The sequence below is a fragment of the Rattus norvegicus genome, chromosome 15 (genome assembly GCF_036323735.1).
Source record: "Rattus norvegicus strain BN/NHsdMcwi chromosome 15, GRCr8, whole genome shotgun sequence".
Classification (NCBI taxonomy): Eukaryota; Metazoa; Chordata; class Mammalia; order Rodentia; family Muridae; genus Rattus; species Rattus norvegicus.
The window spans coordinates 69,202,842-69,226,004 of record NC_086033.1 but is presented as its reverse complement, the minus strand read 5'-3'; the positions used below and the strand labels follow the sequence as shown (position 1 = coordinate 69,226,004).

At 38.8% G+C, this 23,163-nt stretch overlaps 1 protein-coding gene across 6 annotated transcripts in view; it reads left to right on the top strand.

The window, feature by feature from the left end:
* Window positions 1-23,163, top strand: part of Diaph3 (diaphanous-related formin 3) — a 469,632-nt gene that overhangs the window by 195,619 nt on the left and 250,850 nt on the right. For all 6 annotated transcript variants that reach the window (XM_063274163.1, XM_063274159.1, NM_001305172.1 and 3 more), the window contains 2 exons: window positions 18,366-18,461; window positions 21,754-21,848. In XM_063274163.1, the coding sequence (XP_063130233.1) occupies window positions 18,366-18,461; window positions 21,754-21,848 (191 nt within the window). The remainder of the gene's footprint in view (window positions 1-18,365; window positions 18,462-21,753; window positions 21,849-23,163) is intronic.

Here is a 23,163-nt window from a genome sequence, read left to right as displayed (position 1 = left end):
CAAATGAAGTCGTAGGCTCAAGTAGACATTAATATTAAGACTCAGTGGCGGACATTAACCTCGCCTGCTTGGATCCGTCTCTTTTTTTGTTGGTGATGTTTTTTGTTCGAGATGAGTGTTCAGACTCTTGAAGCTCAGCCTCAGTTTTCTCATTTGATGAGGGTTAATGTCTACCTACAGGGATATGAAGGGGCAGTGTGCTGAGTACCTCGTATGATACCCGAGTCTCACGACTTCCTCAGCGCCAGTTCGCCATCACTATCAGATTCACTTTAGTTTATATTGCTGGCATGCTGCTATGAATGGAGCATTGGATTGGATATTATCTTACATTCTCTTCTATATCTAGGATTTCTTTATTGATATTATTCTTGATATCATTAGGATGTTAATTATTGTTTTAAAATCTGTTTCAATAGCCATATTTCACTTAAAATAAACAGGTTATGAGGTTAAATGTAAAACTCAAAGCTCTCTCTCTTTTCTCAGTTGCCCTTTAATTACCTTGCATCTCACTATATAATATGGAACACACTGCTTTGTGAACTAACATGGCAGCCATGATCGTTGCTATTTGTTTATTTCCTAGTAGGAAAGTGTTAAGGGAATCATCAGGCATTTGGCCAGACAGACTTGAAGTTCGAGATGATTGCTGTTTGTGCTAATGACATTTCCTCAACTTCTTCCGAAAACTATTGCAATGAGCACGAGCCTCTCTCTACTAATTGTAATGCATTCCTGTACCCCATAATCTATGAGAGTGTTCCCCTCTGCCCTCGGCCTGTCCAGCTGTTGTCTTGTACAATTATCAGCAAGTTATTATTCCGGTATAAGCTGTGTCATGCTCGAAAGTAGGATGAAAAAATGGTAATGAGCACGCATGAATGTTGGTTGATGAAGGTTAAGTGGTTGCAGATAAGCTCTCTACATTCTTCCCCGTGAATGTTCAGGCTGAGGCAGTGGGTTCTGATGAGGAATTACAAACAAATGGTGCTGATTGACAGTTCCTGATTTAACATTAAAATGGGATCTCACAGCAAATTGTGTGTTTCAGCTGAATAATAGATGCGATGTTGTTGACCCCGGTGTGCAACACAACACTTCAGCCTTGCTTTTAGTTTACATTTTCCCCTCTTGTACCACATCCTCAAAGTCTCTAATTCTGTATCCTGTATTATTGTCAAAGTATGCCTGACAGTCTGAAATCATTGAAAATACAGACAATGAGTACATTTACTATGTGCGTACATTTTTATAATGATAACTTTGTAATTTTTCATGATGAAATACAATTTCAAACACAAGATCTGTATAAACAAATAAGCATACATCACTATTTTCTGTCAATATATTTCATCACGTGCATTTTACGGGGTGGTCCAAGTGCTTTTTCCGCACTTGTCCCTTACAGACTAGTTGAAATTTGTCATATATATTCTTAGGGGCTTGGATAAATTGTAAGGAGTATTTTGTGTACTACCTATTAAATTTCAAAACTAATTTTCCCTTTGAAGAACCGACATACTGTTTAGTAATGTTACTGAACCTTTCTTGTCCTTCCCAATGAGTAGTAATTATGAATTTGGTGCAGCATGGGAATCTTTGATTTATGCCTGTAAAATACTGCACAAATGTTTGCTTTTAACTATTTGAGTTGTTAGGCCATCATGGAAAGGACCTAGAACTTTGTTTCATTTTACAGAAGACACACTTCTTAAATAACCTTGGGACTATACTGCTGATGGGACCTGTATCTCTCTTTTTGTCACTCGGTGATGAAAAGCTTGAGAGTGTCTGGCAGTAGACATACCATTTGGCATTTGGTAATTGGGTTATTTGTTGGTACTTGAGAAATATTTTTATGTGCTCTGTAGAGACAGTTGCCTGTGAGTCACTGCCTTCTTAATGTCTGAGCTCAAGCAAATTTTTCATACAAATACATTTTTCATATGGGAACTTTGCTTTGTGTAAAGTACATTTTTCCCCTTCAGAGCATCAGGACATCTTTGCACTTAAGAACATTTTTCTCCCTTCAGAGCTCTGTAATCTCTATTGTATTAGGACCTAAGTCTACCCTGCTAGTGTGGCTGCTGCTTCTGTCACTGACTGAAATTGGATATACAAATCAGACTCCTTCAGGGCCAGATGCTTCTAAGTATTATGCCTTGGATGCAGTTATCTGCCTTCAGCAAGCAGGGCTCTCAGTTTGGTTTATGAGCCAATCATGGTGAATCATCCTGCCATCCAAACAGCCAGCTGACCAGCTGGTCTGCCAGGCTCTATGCGGTATGGGTTATTGTCCACTGTGAAGTGACCTAACTCCCAAGGCCTGGTCCCTAAGCCAGGCAGCAGTGCTTCTCCCTTCATATGGTGTAATCTAATGAAGATTATAAATTGTCAGGAATAGAACAGTGACCATGGCATTTGGTACTGGGCGGGTCAAGAGTAAGGTTTGGCTGCTTGTTTAGAGGGGCAAGTCCTGGCAGGCATCTGAAGCCACAGAGAAGAAGTAAAAGCACAAAAGAGAAGAAGGAATTAGTTAGCATGGGAATGGAGTGCCAAGAGCTCAGGTATAGGAAATATTAAGCCCTTCTACTGAGAAGAATGTAAGTTCCTTAACCATTTAGTGCCAATTCATCACATTACGTGATGTGAGGGGGCTAGAGATGAGGCTTGAGAGCGGGATCACTTGGAAAAGCTTCATAGAAACCTTTGAGTGTTATGAAGTATGACCATATGATTGTGGAAAACAGGAAGGAAGGACAGTCTAATAGTAGGGTTGGTCATAGGGACCAAAGGGAATATTTGATATCTTACCAACTCATGTTCAGTAGCATGATGCTGGCCTACAGAAGAGAGTGAAAATGATTCATCGCAAGGTATGAACATCTGTCTGTATTGCATATTAGCAGTCAGTATAAAAGCCAGTTCTTTCCAAAGGCTTTGTATGTTTGTTCAGTTCCTAGGAATGCCTTAAACTAGAGCTACTTTCTCATTAACATGAACAGAAACATATTTTAAATAAATTAGAGCTAAGGATAGTTTTTCTTTAACCCAGGTATGCATTAGTTCATAAGCAAACTTAACTTATCAGCAATCTCAGTGCATGTAAGGCATGGCGGCCATAGTAGTGAGATTGTGTATTACTTCCTGTAAACTGGATTCCTGCAGCTCAGCTTCCTGTTAGGACTCGGTTGTCTTTCACCCAACAGAAGCATCAGAGTTCAAGTGTGATAAGTTCTGAAAAAGACTGTTTTGTTTTCCTATTGCCTGTGCCAGTTAGCACTCAGATGCCCAGAGCTTTTGCATTTCTGGTTTTTATGATTTTGTAAACTCAGTTTTTCTTCTACATTGTATGTATGTTCTTTTCTGTTGTTTTCACTTCTTTGTATGTTTACACACGTGTAAACATTGTGCCTATACTTAGACAGTAGCTTTCCAGAGGAGCCAGGAAGAGGCGTCCGTTAAATACATCCCCGTTTAACTTTTAAGAACCATGGGTAATGCTGCTTGCAGCATGATGCCTTTTCTGATTCATCTGTGAGATGTTATTTTTTGCTGCTTTGATCCTCCAAAGTGCTCCATTGATCTTTTTCCTTGATTGGCCTCAAAGAATTGGGGCAAAAATAACCTTTTCACAAACTCTTTCAGTGGGCTTCTGATAAGATAAATATCAAACGATGCCTGACCTCTCCAGTGCTTCTGCTTTGACATAAGAGATAGTATCATTGTATAGCTTTATCTCCCATTGTCCCAGTTCATTTGAACTTTAAGACAAAGCCCTGTGCCTTGGTTTACTCTGTTCATCTACAGTCAGTCCCAGGCCACTGACTTGGAAATTTCTGAGTGGATCCATGAGTGAATTGAAATGAAGGAGTTTGCTTCAGACCTTCTCTGTAGTGACAAGGGAGTCTTAGGACATGCCCACAGGAGAGTGCCTCCAGTTCTGGTGTCCTTGTAACAATGGTTTCTCACTGGTCTCTGGTTAATGACATCTTAGTGACATAACTTCAAAGCAGGAAGTGGATATTTCCTGTTTATTGTGGATAGTGGTGTGGCCTTGGAACTGTCACTCAAGTTTTATCTCTAAAGTATAGTGAAGCAATTCTTGGTTCTTGATTTGTCAGTAAAGAAAGCCAGGGGCTAATTCTTGGGTGGAACATACAGGCGGGACTTCAGTTCCAAGGTGGAAAAGGCAGACTTGAGACGAAGAGAGGGAGTTTCTGTCATGCTTTGGAGGCAGAAGAGACAGCAACCATTTGAGGTCTGGGGGTTGGAGGAGCTGGAAAGAGTGGCCACTGTTACAGGAAGGTGGCCAAGGATGTTTGACTGGGGCCAGGTAGTATTAGCCACTGAAGTTCAGGGCAGGTAGAGAGACAGACAGAGATAATAAATTGGTAAGGGAATGCTTTTCCAGGCAGGAGGATCAATGCCTAGAAATTGTGCTAAGAAAGCAAGTGGTAAAGGAATGAATGTGTACATGTCTTTGATCCAGGGATACAAGGAGCTGGGAGGGGGCTGGTCACACAGCCGATCCTGGAGCACACAGCAGTAACAGAAAGCTACAAACCACAGTATACTCCTTTCTAGGTTAGCACTACAGGACTGTGATCTTCATCAATGAACAAAACTATTCATACGCAGTATAAGAACTCGTTAGATGGAGAGAAGTTGATGACATTTTGGGGTAAGAAGATTTTTAGGTAGATAAAATGAATGCTACTATGTGTGATACAATAAAAATACAGACTATATACTCACATACAGTTCCTATGTATGTGAGTGCAAGTGAGAAACAGGCTCTGACTTTGAAGACATGGATGTCCTCAATCTGTCTTCCTGCCTTAGCTTTGTGTGCTAGGTTTATGTTTTGAACACAAAGTTTGACTGTAGTATAATAGTATTATTAAGGAAGTGTTGAGAAACAATTGAAACCCACATCAGTTCAAACATTAGCAAACAGGTACATTATGGCAGTATTGCACACAGCATGTTGCCAAGTGGTAGACTAGGAATGAAGCTCTTTAAAGAATGGTTATTTCCTATATGGACATGGACAAGTATACAAGTCTTATTACCCTGTTAAATAGATAAAATACAAGAGAACATATATGGTACAAGTTAGTTGGATTTAAAACCCCTAAACTGTAAGTGCATACTTCTTTTGGTGTTTATATTTTCCCACATATACAAATCTATAGTATTTTATTTGTTTACCAGTAATGGCTGTTTATCTGAATAGTTTTTGCTTTTTTGCTGGTAAATATTGGTGTGTGTATAGTAGGGGGTTCAACTTTTTAAACACCTTCTCCATTTGACTTACTCTTTTGTTTTAGGATGAAATGTTCTACAGATATCTGTTAAATCCATTTGGTTCATAACCTCTGTTTATTTCTCTGTGTCTGTTTAGTTTCTGTTTCCATGATCAGTCATTGATGAGAGTGGGGTGTTGAAATCTCCTACTATTATTGTGTGAGGTGCAATGTGTGCTTCGAGCTTTAGTAAGGTTTCTTTTATGAATGTAGGTGCCCTTGTATTTGGAGCATAGATATTTAGGGTTGAGAGTTCATCTTGCTGGATTTTTCCTTTGATGAATATGAAGTATTCTTTTTGATATGAATATGAAGTTATCTTTTTTGATAACTTTTGGTCGAAAGTTGATTTTATTCACTATTAGAATGTCTACTCCAACTTATTTCTTGGAACCATTTTTTAGGAAAATTGTTTTCTAGACCCTTTGCTCTAGTGAATTAAAAATTACGTTTTTTTCTTTTCCCTTTTTTAAGAGAACAAGCCCAGAATGAAAGAGTAATTAGCTAAACCATCATTCTTAATTTTATTCTTTATAATATTTTTAAATTGGATATTTTTTATTTACATTTCACATGTTATTTTCTTTCCCAGTTTCCCATCCTCCCCTTCTTCTATAAGGGTAATTTCCCTCCCCAACCACCCCCCTTTTCCACCTCCCCACCCTGACATTCCCCTATACCGGGGGTTCCAGCCGTGGCAGGACCAAGGGCTTCTCCTCCTATTGGTGCCCAACAAGGCCATCCTCTGCTACATATGCAGCTGGAGCTATTTCTGATTTGTATTGTTTAACTAGAAAGCTAAAAGACTACTTCAGTAAAAAAAAAAAAAAAGAATTTCTGGAGTAACAATACATGACTTATTTTTTTTACTTTTAAATAATAACTATTTAGAAATAACCTTTGCTCTGTAAAGGAATTTTTATGAAGTGTTTTACATACACAGGATTTCCTCAATTCAGCAAACTCCATCCAGACAGCATAAGTTCCATAGTCATTTTTTTTTCAGATGATGTATGTTATCCAAGGAACTCCATCTGAAAGGAAAGAAATCACTGTGTGTATGTGGACAGAAGTAATTGATGAAAAAAAATGTCACATCTCCTTAGATTGGGAGGAGCTGAGAATGCATTCTGAATTCTGCAGCTGAGGAGAGTGGGTAGAGGGTGTGAGCGTGATTCACCTTGCCTGCAGTAGCTCAGTGGAACCAGTGTCTTACATGTTGCTTGCTTGTCGAGCACGCGGATGCATATATTTAGTAGAAAAGATTCTCCTCTCTCCTCCTTCTCACTGAATCAACTCCTTAAAAACATGATATATAGTATTTTGTATGAGTGCATATATTTTTTATAGTAAAGTTGCAGGACGATTTATGTACTATGAACCTTTCCAGTTACTTTGATGTCGTCCTTATTGCTGAAAGCCTGGCAGGTCTCCTTAGCCCTAGAGTATGTGTACCACTCCTTTTCAAATTACAGTCTAAAGTATTTAAGTTTCTCTGTCCTTTTCATTCCTGTCTTGTTCTTGAGTGCTTGTGCGTGAATGAACTAAGATAATCTTTCTCTTGAGTTTAAGGGTATGAAGTGTGACACAAATATTCTGCAGGCTTTCCAATTTCTCTTTGGACCTTTGTCACTCCCTAGATATGATTCGCCCAGTCGGTTCCTCCCAGAACAATCTCTTGTCCACTGGTTTCTATCTGGTGCAGGAGGAGAGGAGTACATCCTGTAGAATCCATTTAAATAGTGAACTCTTCCTCTGATCTCCTGGAAGCTTTTCCTTGGCCTCAGGGACCGTGATGTCCTGATATCCTGAATCCGGCCTTACTGTAGCATGCTGTCTTCAGATTTATATAAACGGAAGGTCTGGGATTACTTTATTCTTTTCTCCTATAAATTCTTCATTTTTACATAGTTCAACTGCACAGCTTTCAGACTGATCAAATCTATTTGGAAATTCTAACTTTATTGTCGAGCAATAATTTCTAATTGTTAGGTTTGTCTTTTCTTCAGGAATTTGAATGTCCCTGATTCTGATATGGCTATGCTATGGGAAAAAATTTCAAGGAAGTTGAAGATTGTTTCAGTTACTACCTCTTCAGTACTTGCTCTTTGTTTTCCCTGAGTGTAGAATGATTCGTGATCACTGCAGAGTACACTGCATTTCCAAGAGCCTCGCATTGTTTCCTTGGACTCAGTGTTCTCCAAATGACCTAGGGCATATGTCCATTTGAGATCCTCTTCTCTTGCCTTCCTGTTCTTGTCATGCTGGTTTTTTTGTTTGTTTGTTTGTTTGTTTGTTTGTTTGTTTTCTGTATGTATATGTTTTGTTTAATTTTGGTGTTTGTTAGGTGATTTTTTTTTTGTGGTTTAATTTCAGGTTTCAAGGTTTCACAAGATCAATTATTTTTGACAAATTATTTTCAGCATGAAAGAAGATGGTTTAAGAATATGCACATGAGCTAGACCTAATCTCAGCTACATGAGAAGTTGAGGCAGGAAGATTCCAAGTTCAAGGCCAGCCTGAGCAACTTTGCAAGATTATTTAAAAATAAAATGTGTGAAAAGAGATATGGGAACATAGCTAGGGGTAGAATGCTAGTCCCCAGCTTGTATCCTGTGTCCACACATGCATATACACATAGTCATGTGCACACAGAAAAACATATTCTTTGAAAATATTTTAAAGGTGAAAATTTTATCATATGTCAGAGCTTCACAATTGATAGGCGTTTCTAAACACGGATGTGTTGGTCTGTGCAGTGTTTTAAATTTCTCTTTTGCACGTTAACATTTACTATCTGGTAATTTCATGGAGCATTTGAACTTGAGACAGTTTTTAATTAGTTGAGGGAATTTATAGGAAGGACTATTTCATGTTGCTGTAAAAATTCTTCTCTATATAATGTAAATGTTCAAGGGTCATGGGGCCCAACATAACTGTGAAGCAATTGATTTTAAAGTGAGTTTTTTCCCTTTTCATAAGATTTAATTTTCTGCATTCTCATTAATTAAAAGCTTCATCCATTACCCTTTCACTGAATAATTGGATTACTTCCTATTTTGTCTCTTTCTTTTTTTGGGTACTATATGTGTAGGTTTTTGGTGTATTTATCTCTGTATATTAATATGTAATCTGTCTATTATCTATCTGTTGATGATTATGTGCTATATATACATGTTGTATGAGTATTTGTGTGCATGTATGTCTTTCTGTAAATGTATGTACATGTTGATATGTATAGATGTACGTACATGATTATGTCTTATGTTGTATGTATATGTGTGCATTATGTGTTTATATGTGTTTATGTATGTGTGCATGCATGCAGAGGAATGTATGTCTACCTTTTCTTTTAATAGCAGATTTGGTCATTAAGATAAAGTAAAAATTTGAGCATGGGAAGCAGTCTAGAAAACACTGAGAAATTAAGGCTTTATTAAAGAAAATACAGAATTTTAAATTTGACATTGGAAAGGATTAGGATATTGTTCTTGGGTTTGCCACTTTGATGTCATGGAAAGAGTTCTGCTTCCGCTCTCTTCTTGTTCCTGGAAATCGCTTAGTGAGAACTACACAAATTGATCACAACAAAATGTGCAGAATGCTTCCTTGGCTGTTGAAGGAATATTCCAAGAGAGCTTTCCCGGCTCTTGGTCCTGGATGAAGCATTTGAGGCTGAGTGCAAAGGGCACCTCTGCCTCCTTTCCAGAATTGCCTTCTTTATTTTTTCCAAGTCCCAGTGGCATATACACTGAGCTGAGGAAAATGCTGGGATTTTTTTTTTTAACTCCCCTTCCTTTCAGAATGGAAGGAGATAAAAGATGAGAGGACTTTACTGATCTGTCTTGAGTAGAGTGTAATTAACTGTGGAATGAGAAGTGAAGTCACACTTTCTGGAAACCCTACTGTTAACTAGTTTACATGTGCTATGTGTCTTCCAAGGCCAGAGGCGAATATTACAGAAAGCAGAGAAGGGACTTAGTTCTCTAGAATGTGAAGTGTCTTAGCTTTCTTCATACATTTGGCGAAGTCAGTCACAGGAGGGGTAGGGGAGAGGTAGAGGCAAGAGAAGGATGGCTTTGTCTTTTGCGAAGTAGCAGGCTCATGTCAGGACAGGAGAAGTGCTGTGGGCATGACTGTGTAGGCATAGACCATGTGCATCCTACACAATGACTGGGTTTTCGTCTTGTTTGATGATTTTGTGTTCACTTAGAAATTTTTCTCTTCATTTTAAAAGCAAAGCATTGACTGTTCTTATTCTTAAGTAGATTTTAGTATCAGGAGATGAAAACAAACATTGTTCGAATGACTTGAAATAAAGCCCTTTAAAGATAGATATTTTCTTTAAGTTTTAAATTGTGCTTAAATAGACATAAGACTTTAGTATCTGTTCCTGTTTAATTGTGAAGTTCTGTGCCATTTCCACTGTTATATCACAACCCAGAGCCTTTCACTGTTCAGTGTCTTTCCCTTTTCTTTCTTTCCCTTCTGTTCATACTGTGAACACTCTTCTCTCTTTCACCTGAAGGCCATTATTTGAAATATGCTTTTCCCTAATAAAGTATAACATGCACTCTACTAGTCCTACTGTAGCCTCTCTGTTATACCTATGTAGGGCTGTTTTTCATATGTGTCGGCAGGCTTGGGCAGCACAGCATGTAGTATGCCCAGCATGGAAGACAGCACAGATACATAGTGGAAAACTCCAGGTTCTTACTGTTCTTGTTTGCATCGGTGATGGCTGTTGTTGTTTGCTTGTTTGTTTGTATTATGGTTTTTTTTTCTTTTAAAATCTGGAGCTTGTGAGGACAGAAACCTAAGTATTTAGGCACATCAAGGAAATAAACAAAATAATAGCACTCATTAGGTAGGATAATTGACAGCTAGGACGGTCTGAAATGCAGTCTGGAACCTTCACCACACAATGAAGAGTTTGACTGTGGCAGAGGTCGACAACTGGCTAGAACCCCCAGCTGAGCCAGCAGAGAAAAGAAACCAGAATAAGAGGGAGGGATAGTGACTTCGGAGGTCCATGGATTTGCACATGTTCAGTCTGCCTTTTTTTCCTACCCAGACAAATCTATTTTCTGGTCAACACTGATACATTTATAACCCTTTCCCAGCACAACATGAAGGCCTTTGGTAAAGAGAGTCACACAGTTACTCTGGCAAGGGCAACTGTAAAGCATCATTATTTTGGCGCAAAAGCAGATTAATGTGAAGTGATGTTGGCGTTGTTATTCCTTACGTTTGGTCAGCGTTCCCACATGTATAAGAACCTGCAGAACAAATACAACGAAACAAAATCATCCAAGCTTGCTGTCACTAAATATAAGTTGAGTATTTTAAGTTTTGTTTCTTAATTTTGACTATTTCGTGCTCAGTGGAATTCCTTTAGTTAGTATCTTAGGATAATAATACTTTTTAATTCTGTCAGGTTTGAGATAATCTGACCATTTTCATGAAGCTGTGTCTGTTTTTTTCCATACAGTGATACCCCAGGGATAGTGTGCTCAGTACTACAGCATTAACATGTTTTTGTTAGTTAATATAATTCATGGCTACCCTTTCTAGTCTCAGGTTGCTTAGCACTGTGTGTACAGACACTAATAAGCTGGCTTATTCAATCCAGCATGCTGGAGATCCTGAATTGCCCACATTCTCCTGCGGACTTAATCCTTCTTTGTAATTAGGAATGTACGCCAAGTTCTCGCTCTTCCTGTAATGGCTTCTTCTCTTTCGGCGGCATATTCTCTGGTGTGAGCTCTAACATGTCATGCATTAGTGTTCAAAGGCTGCATTGCAGATTCTTGTAGCAGAGGCATATTTCTACTTCCCTAGTATTGTCTGAACATGTACACGAGAAGATTGTGCTGCCAAGACATTGCTTCATTGTAGAAATGCCCTTTATGAGTACATGTATTTTTCCATGATGATGAAATGCCAGTACTCTGGTGAATTCACAAGGAACAGGAACAGGTGGGAGAATGATTCTTTAGGGTAGGAAAATACTAAGGCTCATAGGAAAATATATAAGGGTATTATTCTACGTTACAAACTGAACCAAGAACGATCATCTGACAAATGGATATAATTTCTTTCTCAGTGGGGTTCTTAATTCTAATACTGTTTTCCTTTTTCGGGTTGACTTTACATTTATAAGATCAAAACTGGCCTTCCGTGCAACATGCATACTCTTATCTGTGCCTCATCACCACCCAGAGCAGACTAATATTCAGATTATTTTCCCCTCACAACTGGTTTTTTTTAATTAATTATTTTATTTATTTACATTCCAAATGTTGCCTTCCTCAGTCCCACCTTGCAGAGTTCTTTCCTCATTCCCCCTTCTCTGAGAGGGTTCGCTCAACCCCCACACCCTCCCTCCCTTGGATGTCAAGTCTCTATAGGATTATTTGCATCCTCTCCCACTGAGGCCCGATCCAGCTGGCAGTCCTCTGCTACATATGTGCCAGGGGCCTCAGCTGAGCCCAGGTCTGCTCTTTGGCTTACCCTATGGGCACTCCCAGGGTTAGTTAACACTGTTGGTCTTCCTGTGTGGTTGTCATTCTGTTCAGCTCCTTCAGTCCTTCCCCTTACTCTCCATAGGGCTCCCTGTGCTCAGACTAATGCTTGGTTGTGAATATCTGCGTATTTCTCAGTCGGATGCTGGTAGAACCTCTCAGAGAACAGCCAGGCTCATGTCTGCAAGCACAACGTAGCATATGTAATAGTGTAAGGGTTTGTGGCTACCCATGGATGGATCCCAACTGGGGATAGTAACTGGTAAACCGTTTGTTTAGTTTCTGCTTCATTTTTGTACCTGCATTTCTTTTAGACAGGAACAATTTTGGGTTGAAAAATTTGAAGGTAGATTGCTGTACCCATCCTTCCACTGGGGTCCATGTCTAACTATTAGAGGTGGCCTCTTCAGGTTCACTCTCTCCCCCTTGTCCCTCCTTGAGCAGTTTGCTCGTGGTCCCCCTGGTTGGAGGGAAAGCCTCCTCTGTGCCAGCTCTCTGGGACTTTCTAGAGGTTCCCCCCACTCCCCACCGCTGGCAGCTGCATATTGTCATTCATTCTCCTTCTTTGGACTATCCACAGTTTTACATTTAAAATTATCTAATGTGAATCAGGGAAACATTTTGCCTTTTTAAAATTCTTTGGTTATGAGAGGCTACTTATACAAAGCACCTGCACTTACTGGTTCATTTCATGTTGTGGGTGTAATAATTTTCAGACGAGTAAAGTTTTTCCTTTCTGTGATTGATGTTGGCTTTTGAGAACAATGAAAATATTTTCCTTGACGTATTTCTTGCAGATAGAAGCAAATAGGGGGAATAAACTTGACCCAGTGGTACATACCTGCAGTCCCAGGACTTTTGGTGATGAGGCAGGAGGATTGTAGTGAGATCTTATTTATCAAACAAATAAAACACATCCTAAGGAAAATTCCAACAACAATATGGGAGGTGGAAAGAGTTGAGGAAGGGAGAGGAGAAGAAAGAAGAGAGACAGAAAGACACATTGTGACAGAGAGGAAAGAGAGAGACTGAGAAAGAGCTATTGGTAACATTGTTTGGAAGGAGGTACTTCTCTGTGTCTTCATAGTTACAGACATGTTGGAGTGGTTTTTTAAACACACTATGGGTGGCATCAGCTTTATTAAGTAATAAATTCCTTCTCCCTATTTTTTTGAGCGCCTATATTGTAGAGTAAAGCCCTTTGAGGGCTTTTGTTTTTTGACATTGACTCCTGAAGTAGAATATCATGTAATGGGAAATATGCACATATTTGCTAAACTTTTGATGACTTCCATAGACAAAATAATCTTTGCATAAAATTTCATTTAGTGCTTCCACACTCTCCCTAAATAGTTTATAGTTTATAGCCTTGAATTGTCAAAAAGTTCTTTTGCCAGAAAAATTGGTTATGGCAGTCACACATTAATATTTGAACAGAGATATAGCCTATGTATTCTGCTCTGAATGTTTTCTGAATAGTTAGTTGCATAGCATTTTGTTTATGTGTCTAGAAATGCTAAAATTAGGTTTGACAGATCAGATATGACTAAAGTAATTCATACAATTAGGGTTTTTAGGACCAAACTATTCAGAGTTTGCCAAGGTTGTATTGCAAACAAACCCTGTTTGGTGTGTATGGTGTGTATAGTCTCTCTGTGTGTGTGTGTGTGTGTGTGTGTGTGTGTGTCTGTCTGTCTGTCTGTCTGTCTGTCTGCACATGCACATGCACATGCACAGTTGTTTTTCATTACAAGAGTTTTCACCTACACCTGCAAGTTTTTTATTTTATGCCTGAGTTTTCCAAGTTTTATATAAAACCATGTTTTTATATCACAACCACCATAGTGTGAGATCCTTTGTTGGCTGTTTGCTTTTTTCTTAAAGCAATTGTCAATCATTTTATCTGGACAGGTACTGAGCCCTAGCTGGTTATCTCTCACTGGAGAGAAGTTTCTTTCCATCCTGAAGTATAATTGTTTTCCAAATGTCTGAATTCAGCTAATTGTATTCTGAAGGTTGTGTGTTCCTCTTCCCTTGCTCAGGCCCAGTTACCTTCTGAGCATGCTCTGTGAGCATCTGTCTCAATCCTTCCTAGGCCAGGTGGTCACAGTCAAATTCTTGCTTGACCACCTGTAAATAACCTCTGCAGCCAGCTTCCCTCATCTGTAGAGGAGCTGGTGTCCCGTATTCTTGACTGTTGTGCTTCTAATTTGTGATGTTTTCCCATTCTTTATTAGCCTCTTCGAATATCTATAGGGCAGACATTAGTGTGGTGTAAGCCGTTCATCGGGGCCTCATTTCCTCCCTACCCCTCACTCTGTTCTGAATGCTCTGAAGAATGCACATGCCTCTTGCCCTAGATATGTTATTTATTCTTACTTTTTCTGTAGTTGGGTAGAATTTGCTGTCACATCGTAGTATTATTGAGTTGAGTTTTAATCCAGTGCAGCTCTGTGTTTTCCATAAGTGTGGAGTCAGCTCATCGCGTTCAGAAGTTATGTATGAAAATGACAATTTTTGTAAGCATTAGCATGCAAATTTTTTTTAAGATTTCATGTTAAATAAGTGCTAGGTGCATTTTTGATGTTTTAGGATTAAAACAGTGTAATATACATTAATTCCGAAAGAATCAAGAAAAAATTATAGAAATAGAACATAATTCCATAAAATATTCCATGTGATAAGAAAAAACTGTCTTTTTATGTTATTCTGCTTTTCCTAACTATCAACACATTTTTGACCTGCGTTATTCTAGGTTTTTTAATAGTGAAATAATGTATGATAAAATTTATATGCAATCTATGATAAAATTTATATGAAATATAATTCTTCAAAGGTCACATTTTAAATCAATCTGATTAGAACATAATGGAAAATGGGCTGGAATGAGATGTACAATCATGTACCATGGAACAATAATTTTTAATGGAAATTTTAGAGTGAAGAAAAGATTTTGAAGGGAGATTCTTCATATAATTTTGCTGCTATTTTTGAAACTTTGAACATTTAAAAGGAATAAAGTGAAGACATAATTTAAAAAGACTTTTTGAGTTCATGGCTCTTGGTGGCAGAGAAAGTTTTGTCATCTTTGACTTAATTCTGACATAAAGCCCATATAAAATGCAGCGTATGCTGTTAGCAATCACGGGTGCTTTTGAACAGTATTAATCTTCTCATGGAAAAAATGGAGTGTTACTCGTTACTCTACATGTCTAGGAAGTAAGATTGAACATAGACTTCTAATGACAGAACGGCTAGCTCACAAGTATAGATGATCTTAGTGACGTGCTCCTGTGAGTCAGAGTTCATCTCTGGGGGCCGGGGGAATCTCGTCTTGCATCGAGTGTTTTGTGTGGCCGAAGTTGCCAAGCTGCACCCAGGATGTGTGTTCCAGTGTGTGTTTGCTTTTCTGCTGGTGGCTTCTCTGTGTTGTGGCCTCTGATGTCTGTGTGTCAGGGGTGGTACAGGAAAGCAGTCACCACCTCATGTCACTTTTCTCATCCCTCTTCAGCACCTTGCTCTCATCTATAGCATCAGAACCAGGACATGTTGAGGCGGAGATGCAAAACTCTGTCACCATTGCAAGCTCTCTGTACTTAGGGACTTGAGATGTTAGTGTTTCACAGAGGTCATGCCCGCTCGGTAATGGGCATGGTGTTTCGGGTAAACTATTGTCATTAAATGACCAGTCTGTTTTATTCATGTTCTTCTGTGATGGATCATTCTTATTGTTCTATTAGTCTTTTTCCCATTCCTATAACAAAATAACGGAAGCTATGTGATCAATACATGAAAGTAGCTTCTTTACTGCAGAATTCTTTACAGTCATGAGAGTGTCACCAGCATCTGCCTGGCCCTTTTAAGGGCATTTTAGTGAATGGCACCATGGCAGAAGTGTATGAGCATGGGCAGCTTGCATGGAGAGTCAAGGAGCCCGAGATAGATATGAAAGGGGGGCCATTTGGCTCTCTGCGCAATCTTCACAAGAAGGAGCAAGGCTTAGACACTTCTCTAACCCTTCTGATCAGAATATCAGTGACTTAACACCCTCACCTGTTAGGGGTGCGCTCCTCTTACTGTACTGGGGACTTGAACCACAGTAACTGCTGTATTATCGCACTTAAGTAAATCATTTTCCTGCTTTGCCACTGATTAGAAGTACACAGCTGTTTGGCTGATGTTGAAAAAAAAAAGAACACTTTTCAGTTCTAAATCTGCTGATACTAGTATTATTTTTTGTCCTTTGCATGTCATCCCTTTAGCTAAGTGGACTGCTCTCTGTCATCTCAACATGGACTGTTTCAACCTTACTGTTTTACTCCCATCGTTTTCCGTGAAGCTCCTTCTTAACCCTCTGTCTATATGCTCAGTGTGTATCCGTCCTTTGGCTCTATAAAGATGAGGAAACCATACATTTGTTGCGTTATAATGTTAAATAAGAGTCTAACATCACTTTCTCCTAAGCAAGGGGTAATTGTAATTAGTTAATACGTGTTTAGTCTCTGAGGGAAAACTGAAGTTGTCAAGGTAGTTAGTACATTTTGTTTGTCATTGTGATATTTAGTGTACTCCAGTAAGAAGACTGTGGGTGTAGAAGTCATTGATCTACTGCTTACTTTCCTTCCCTTCTGTGGAGATGAGGTTACTCTTAGGAGGCGACAGGTGAAGCTGAAGGCTGCTCTGTGCCATACCTCACAGTTCTCACCGGATGTTGTTTAAAGCTTAGGCTGCCTCTCTTGGCTTTTTCTTCAGAATGCACTAGGAAATGCTTCAGCATTTGAGAGGGCACTGATAGAAACCAAACCTTACAAATAAGACAGAGCCTGCCCCTCTCTCAGGGATGACATAAATAAAGCACAGATTCTCCCGAAGAAAGGTAGGTTGTAATTTGGTAAAGTTAAGCAAAGGGTTAAGCCATTGTTAATAGGTTTTATCCATCTAATTTTACACTGTTTAAAGTGACAAGGTATTATGTGCTGGGAAGGTAATTTTGTGGTCATTTAGTATCTAGGAAACCCGAACGATAGTGCATCTCCATTCTAGGTTTCTCCTCCCCATGTTTTCATGTCCAGTTGCCTTTTAGATGTGATCACATGCAGGAGGAAGGGCTACTTAAACTGAAAATGTTCGAAGCTGGCTACTTCAGTTCTGTACCTCATTGGCCAGCAAGTAGATTAAGAGATCTCTCTTCTCTGTGCTTTGTGAATCCCTGCATTTATACACAGGGATGTGGCGACACAGAAGACGCTTAGTGAGCACCAGTGTGGCTACCCAGGCTTTGTTTTTGGTGTCAGTCATGCACTGGTAGATGATCTCTGGGTCTCTGTCTCTATGATGCTGAAGTCTTCAGTCATTCCTCAGTACTCTGAGAATAAAGTCAAACATCTTAGGTTGCCTTTAAAGATCTTGAATAATTAGATTCTTCATTTATCTTTGATGTTATTTAATTTACCTAATATCATGTGCTCATATGATTTTTTTCACACATTTGAATCATTCCTTCTATTTTTTCTTCTTCCTCTGTGTCCCTTCCTCCTTTTCACCTGGCTTTTCTCCTTCAAGCTTTGAAATACTTACCCCATTACCTCAGGAAGGTCATGCTTGACTTGCATGCCTTAATTTAGTCTTCTTTTCCCCTGTGGTTTTTACTGAAAAATTAATGAGTTTACCAGTGTATGTTGACTGTCATTTATTTTACAGTCACTTGTATTGGACCATAAATTCTTTGATGTTGGGGGAACCTGCATGGTCTAGAGCATGATATGAATGTCACTTAGCCTAGTATTTTGAAATTGGTGCTTAGCATTCCCTATCACAACAAAAGAATGAAAGAAAACATATGATAAAGCCAGCACTGTGTTAATGCAATATATCGGAGTATAATTTATATTCCCTTGGGATGAATAAAAATTTACAACAAAAACACATTGCTTATGAAGAATAGTATGTTAACTGAATAATTACCAAAATAGATTCTAATTTTCAATGAACATGCTAATTCAAACATAAAGTAGCTGTGTGTGGGTGTGTGTCTCTTCTCCTTTCCTTCCCCTTCCTTTCCCCTTCCCCTTTCACGGTTTCTTTGTGTAGCTCTGGCAATCATGAACTCATGTTATAAACCATGCTGGCCTCTACCTCCTGAGTCCTGGGATTAAAGGCTTGCTCCCCCACAGTCTGTCCTTGGGCTCACTTCTAAACCCCATCCAAATTAAGTTTATCAACTGCTTTAACTGTGTTCTCATTCCATTTAATGACCTGACTAACTGTATACACTTGTATACCTCGTGCTGTTAGTCACCACAGCATAACTGTTCACCAGCAGTTCTCCTCTCAGTCTTGGCCTAAGAGCCACTGGCGCATCCCTGAAGCAGGGTACGTCCTGGGTCTTAGGTGGTAGTATTTTATTTTTATCACTGTGTGATTTAGAGTACATACATGTTAATTTCCTTGATGGAAAAAGTTCATTTCCTGCCATTTTGCCCTTGAAGGTCATACTGATTCTAACATAAATTTCTCCGTTGTCTTACAGAGAAAAGGGATACAAATGATTTTGATGAGAAAAAAGTTATTAAGAAGAGAATGAAGGAACTTAAATTTCTAGATCCTAAAATTGCTCAGAACCTTTGTAAGTATCACATATGAATATCATTTTCAGATGTCAATGTAATGAGGATCATTTCTTGAAATCTGCTCATTTTGTGTCTTGTTTTCTATCATTTTAATTTCCTAGCTTGAATACCAAATTTAAATATAAGTCTCCTTCATGTAAATTATGAGATTAAAACCTTGAAAAGATTAATATATACTAAAAAATAAGAAAAGGATTTAAGATGAAATTCTGCTTCCTACAAGTGCCAAAAGGAACTTTTTTTCAGGTATTAAAGACAAGGAATTCAGGTGATGACATCACACTTTGGAATTCATAATCTATTCTTTTATTCCTCTGAATAACTACTATTTGTGACACTTGATCATGCAGGACAGCAGTTAGAATACTAATGGAAGTAAGGATGAGGAGTAAGATGAATTCCATTATTCCACCTAAGCAGCTCACAGACTTTTCTTCACAAGCTCTGGAAATATTTTAGATTTAATTACTGTTACTGGAGCTAAATACGTAGTGCTCAATTGTCTTCTGTGCTGAATTATTATGAGAGAAGGGAATCATTTTGTTCCTAATTCATTTCTTATTGCATCTTAAATGCGTCAGAGTGAGTTTTGCTTTGAGCTGAGATTGTCTGACCTCTTATATTTCTGGTGATGCAAGATCGTTATAAGGCGAAAAAATCTATAAGAATGTTAACATGGATTTTAGTCAGTTTCTCAGTCGTTACACCCCTCAAGTGAGCTTTTAGCAAATATTGGAACCAAACAGTTCTCTAGCCAGAGGATAATGTTATATGCCATTGATTAAGGATTGTTATATGAGAATCATATGAACAAGAGGTAGACTTGAAAGCCCTCTGAATGGTTAGAAATGACTTTCCATATTCACTATGGCAGAGAATAGCCCTGTCGACAGTGTAAGCCAAGGTTAGGTCTTTATGGGTTATGGTGACAGTGCTACTGGCTGATGACCAGTCTGCTTTTTCTGAGCACAGATTGCTTGGCTATCTCTGCTTATTTTATATTGGTATCATTGGGTGACATGCTTGGGCCAATGATTATGTAAATGGAGATGATTTCACTTCAGGGTATAAACGTTTCGTTGGTCGTTTAATCTCTTTCAGAGTTGTCCATCCTTTCAGTAAGATGACTACATTATATGGCCCAGCTCCTCTAGTTTGGGATGTGAATAATTCTTCCCTCAGTTGGAAATTATATTTTTGTGCATACATACTACCTTACTGCTGTCTTAAAACAACATTTTTATGATTTCCCAGGGAAGTCTTTTAATACTGTACCTTCTGAATGGGTCAGCTATAATAATTTCCACAAAGTATTCTATCAAAGTTGGATAATGTACTTCTTGGGCAGGGTTGTTTGTTTGTTGTAAATTGCAGAGTATGCCCTGTCAACCACCTGTGGCAATCATTCCTGGCTTCTTTCAGGGCAAGATCCATGTTTGTTATTTCATTTTGAATATAACCCATCAGATAACTGTGAGCATTGACAATATAAGCAGGGAATCCCATAGGTTTTTATCTCAAAATCTTGAATTAGGTAATTAATTTTGACAAAGCCAATAGGTATGGGGTGTGTGTGTGTGTGTGTGTGTGTGTGTGTGTGTGTGTACACATACATATGTAAATAATATATACACAAGAATCCTTTTCCTGGTGTTGCTCTAAGTAGCAGGTATTTATTATAAGTCATTTAACATATTTGGGTGTAACCCCTTATCTAATTATTGTCACCCTTTCTGATTATATCCACATTTTTTGATTTAAACACTATAGTGCTTTAGCATCCTCTAATAGCCACTAAGAGGTTAGCTATGGTCAGAGTTGTTTTCAGTTTATGAAACGCAGACCTGAGGTATTGAACACCACATTGAGAGTGGTCTAGACAGTGACAGCTAGTTTTGAGTGAAACAACTTGAGTAAAAGCAGAGTTGGCAATAGAATGCTGACACTGACTTGGAGAGCTTCCCATCCAAATACTACCTAAGAGCAGAGTGATAAGTCTGTGAGACTTAATTTTCCATCCGTGCCACATGCGATCCACCTTGGAGAAAAGATCTAAAAGTTACCATTTAGTTACCTAACTTGTTAGAAGGTGACTCAATTCTTGTGTGTTGAATTCATGCTGCTTATGGCGATGACTTCAGGCCCAGATTCAAGGATAGAATTCTAGAATCAAGGGAAGTCTCAATAGTTTTAAAGGATTTGTGTATTTTTTGCCAGATTTCCTTTAGAGTAGGAATAAGAGCTGTATCTTAGGGTTTCCATTGCTCTGAAGAGACCAAAGCAGTTCTTGTAATTGGGACTAGCTTGAAGATTCAGAGGCTTAGCAAGGCTTTTGGGAGTCCTGTCACTTTGCTTTCTTTTAAGTGATTCTTTCTGTAATTTTCTTGCCTTCCCTTCCTGGCTTTGCAGTTTTCTAATTAGTTTTGTATTTGAATGTTAAGTAAAACTCTGAATATTAAAGCATTTATCTTCCTACCCCATCTTTTAAGTTCATTGATCCTTTATGCTTCTCTCATGTTACTAAATGTGAGTCCTTGTCCATAGTCTTTGCCTCTGTCCTCAAGAAATTCTTCTCTAACCAGAGATGAGCTTATTTGATGTGTCGTTTTGTTAGTGTTGTTAATAGTCGTTTTCACTTATTCTGCTACAACTAGTTGCATTTTAGAAGCAAACAAATTGAGACAGTAAACTGTTAAAACCTATCTAGACTTAAAATAACTCAGTGAGATTAAGGAGAAGCCTCGGAAGTAGTAATACGTACAGAGAAACAACTGGTATTGGAGAAAAATAGTCTATGAAGCCAATAATTGGTAAATAAGGATTTAAAAGTCAGCCTTTATGCACCAGCTCTAACCTGGAAGGGAACGTGAGTGTGTGAGTCTGTGTGTGTGTGTGTGCGCGTGTGTGCGTGTGTGTGCGTGTGTGCGTGTGTGCGTGCGTGTGTGTGTGTGTGCGTGTGTGTGTGTGAGTGTGTGCGTGTGTGTGCGTGTGTGTGTGCGTGTGTGCGTGTGTGTGTGTGCGTGTGTGTGTGCGTGTGTGTGTGAGTGTGTGTGTGAGTGTGTGTGTGTGAGTGTGCGTGTGTGTGCGTGCGTGCGTGTGTGTGTGTGTGCGTGTGTGTGTGTGCATGTGTGTGTGTGTGTGTGCGTGTGTGTTTGTATATAATGTATATGAACTCTGCTCCACAGTAGTTTTATAAAATACATAATACTTTGATTTTACGTAGATAGAAGGACTTCTCAGATCTCATTATTACTTTATACCTTATGTCCCCTTTCCCACCTCTCTCAGCAATCTTCTTGAGCTCCTTCCGGGTGCCTTATGAGAAAATCAGGACGATGATATTGGAAGTGGATGAAGCACAGTTGTCAGAGTCTATGATTCAGGTAAACAAGCAGTAATAGTTTAAATTCCAATATTTCATTGCAAACTTCTCATTAAATAGTAATCTGTAAGTGAAGCAAAATTCTTAGCCCAAATCATTGAACTGGAAAATCATTGCTGCATAATTAGTTTGAGCATAACTTCTGCATTGCCAGGAGATAAAACTCTGCCTCTTCTCTTAACTGCAAACTAAATATAATGCTATCAAAATGATTGCATTTCAATTATTTTAAATGACTCTTTCTGAAGGCAAATTGTTTAACTTTACATACATGTTTTTATTACAGTTAAGACTAGTGGTCTGTTAATTTAAGTTTTTGTATCCTTTGTCGAATGTGTTTCCTTTGGCTTATAGCATAGAATCCTTATGTAGGACAAATGAGTGAAGCAGCTTTGTTTCCTGTTCCCAGTACAACTCTTCCTGGCAACACTTTGCCTCAGAGGACCTAGAACTTTCTTTGAATGTACTCCCACAGTTCCTTATCCCATTTCTCCTTCTGGTCTTCATGAGAACATCCCCACCCCACAACTCCCCACTTCCCACGCTCCACCCTGCCAGGCCTCTCTACTTCCTAAGGCCTCAAGTCTCTTGAGGGTTAGGCACATCTTCTCTCACTGAGGCCAGACCAGGCAGCTCTCTGCTGTATATGTTTCCAGGGCCTTGGGCTAGCTCTTGTATGTTGCATGTTTGATGGCTCCATGTCAGAGATCTCAGAGGTCTGGGTTAGTTGAGACTGCTGGTCTCCCTATGCAGTCAGCCTTCTCCTCAGCTTGTATCTTTCCTTTTAATTAAGTATTTTATTTATTTACATTCCAAATGTGTCCCTCTACCCAGTCCCTTTGCCTCTGAGAGGGTGCTCCCTGAGCCCCCAGCAGCCCCCTTAACCTTAGTGTGTTTTAGTGGACGGCAGTGTTGAACCAAAATTATGGAAATGCACTTAAGAGATCTAACATGTAACCCCTGACAGATGTGAAGAGTGATCAACATACGACATGTGATGAGATAAGTTCTTCAGTTTATCACTTTGTACTGACAAGAACCCACCTGCAAGTCTTAATATAAGAGTAGTAACAACAACAATAATATCAGCAATATATATTTATATGTAATACATACATATTAATAATTGCTATAAATAATCGCAAGGTAATGAACCTACCAAGCCAAGTGTAGAGTTCTTTACCTGTGATCTCTGTGTTCTGGATCCTGAAGCAGGAGAGTGAGGAGTCTGAGACCTTGCTGTACACCATAAGAGAATAGGACGGGGGCCACCAAAGATTATTTATTATTGTGAACAATGATTAAATTTAATTAGA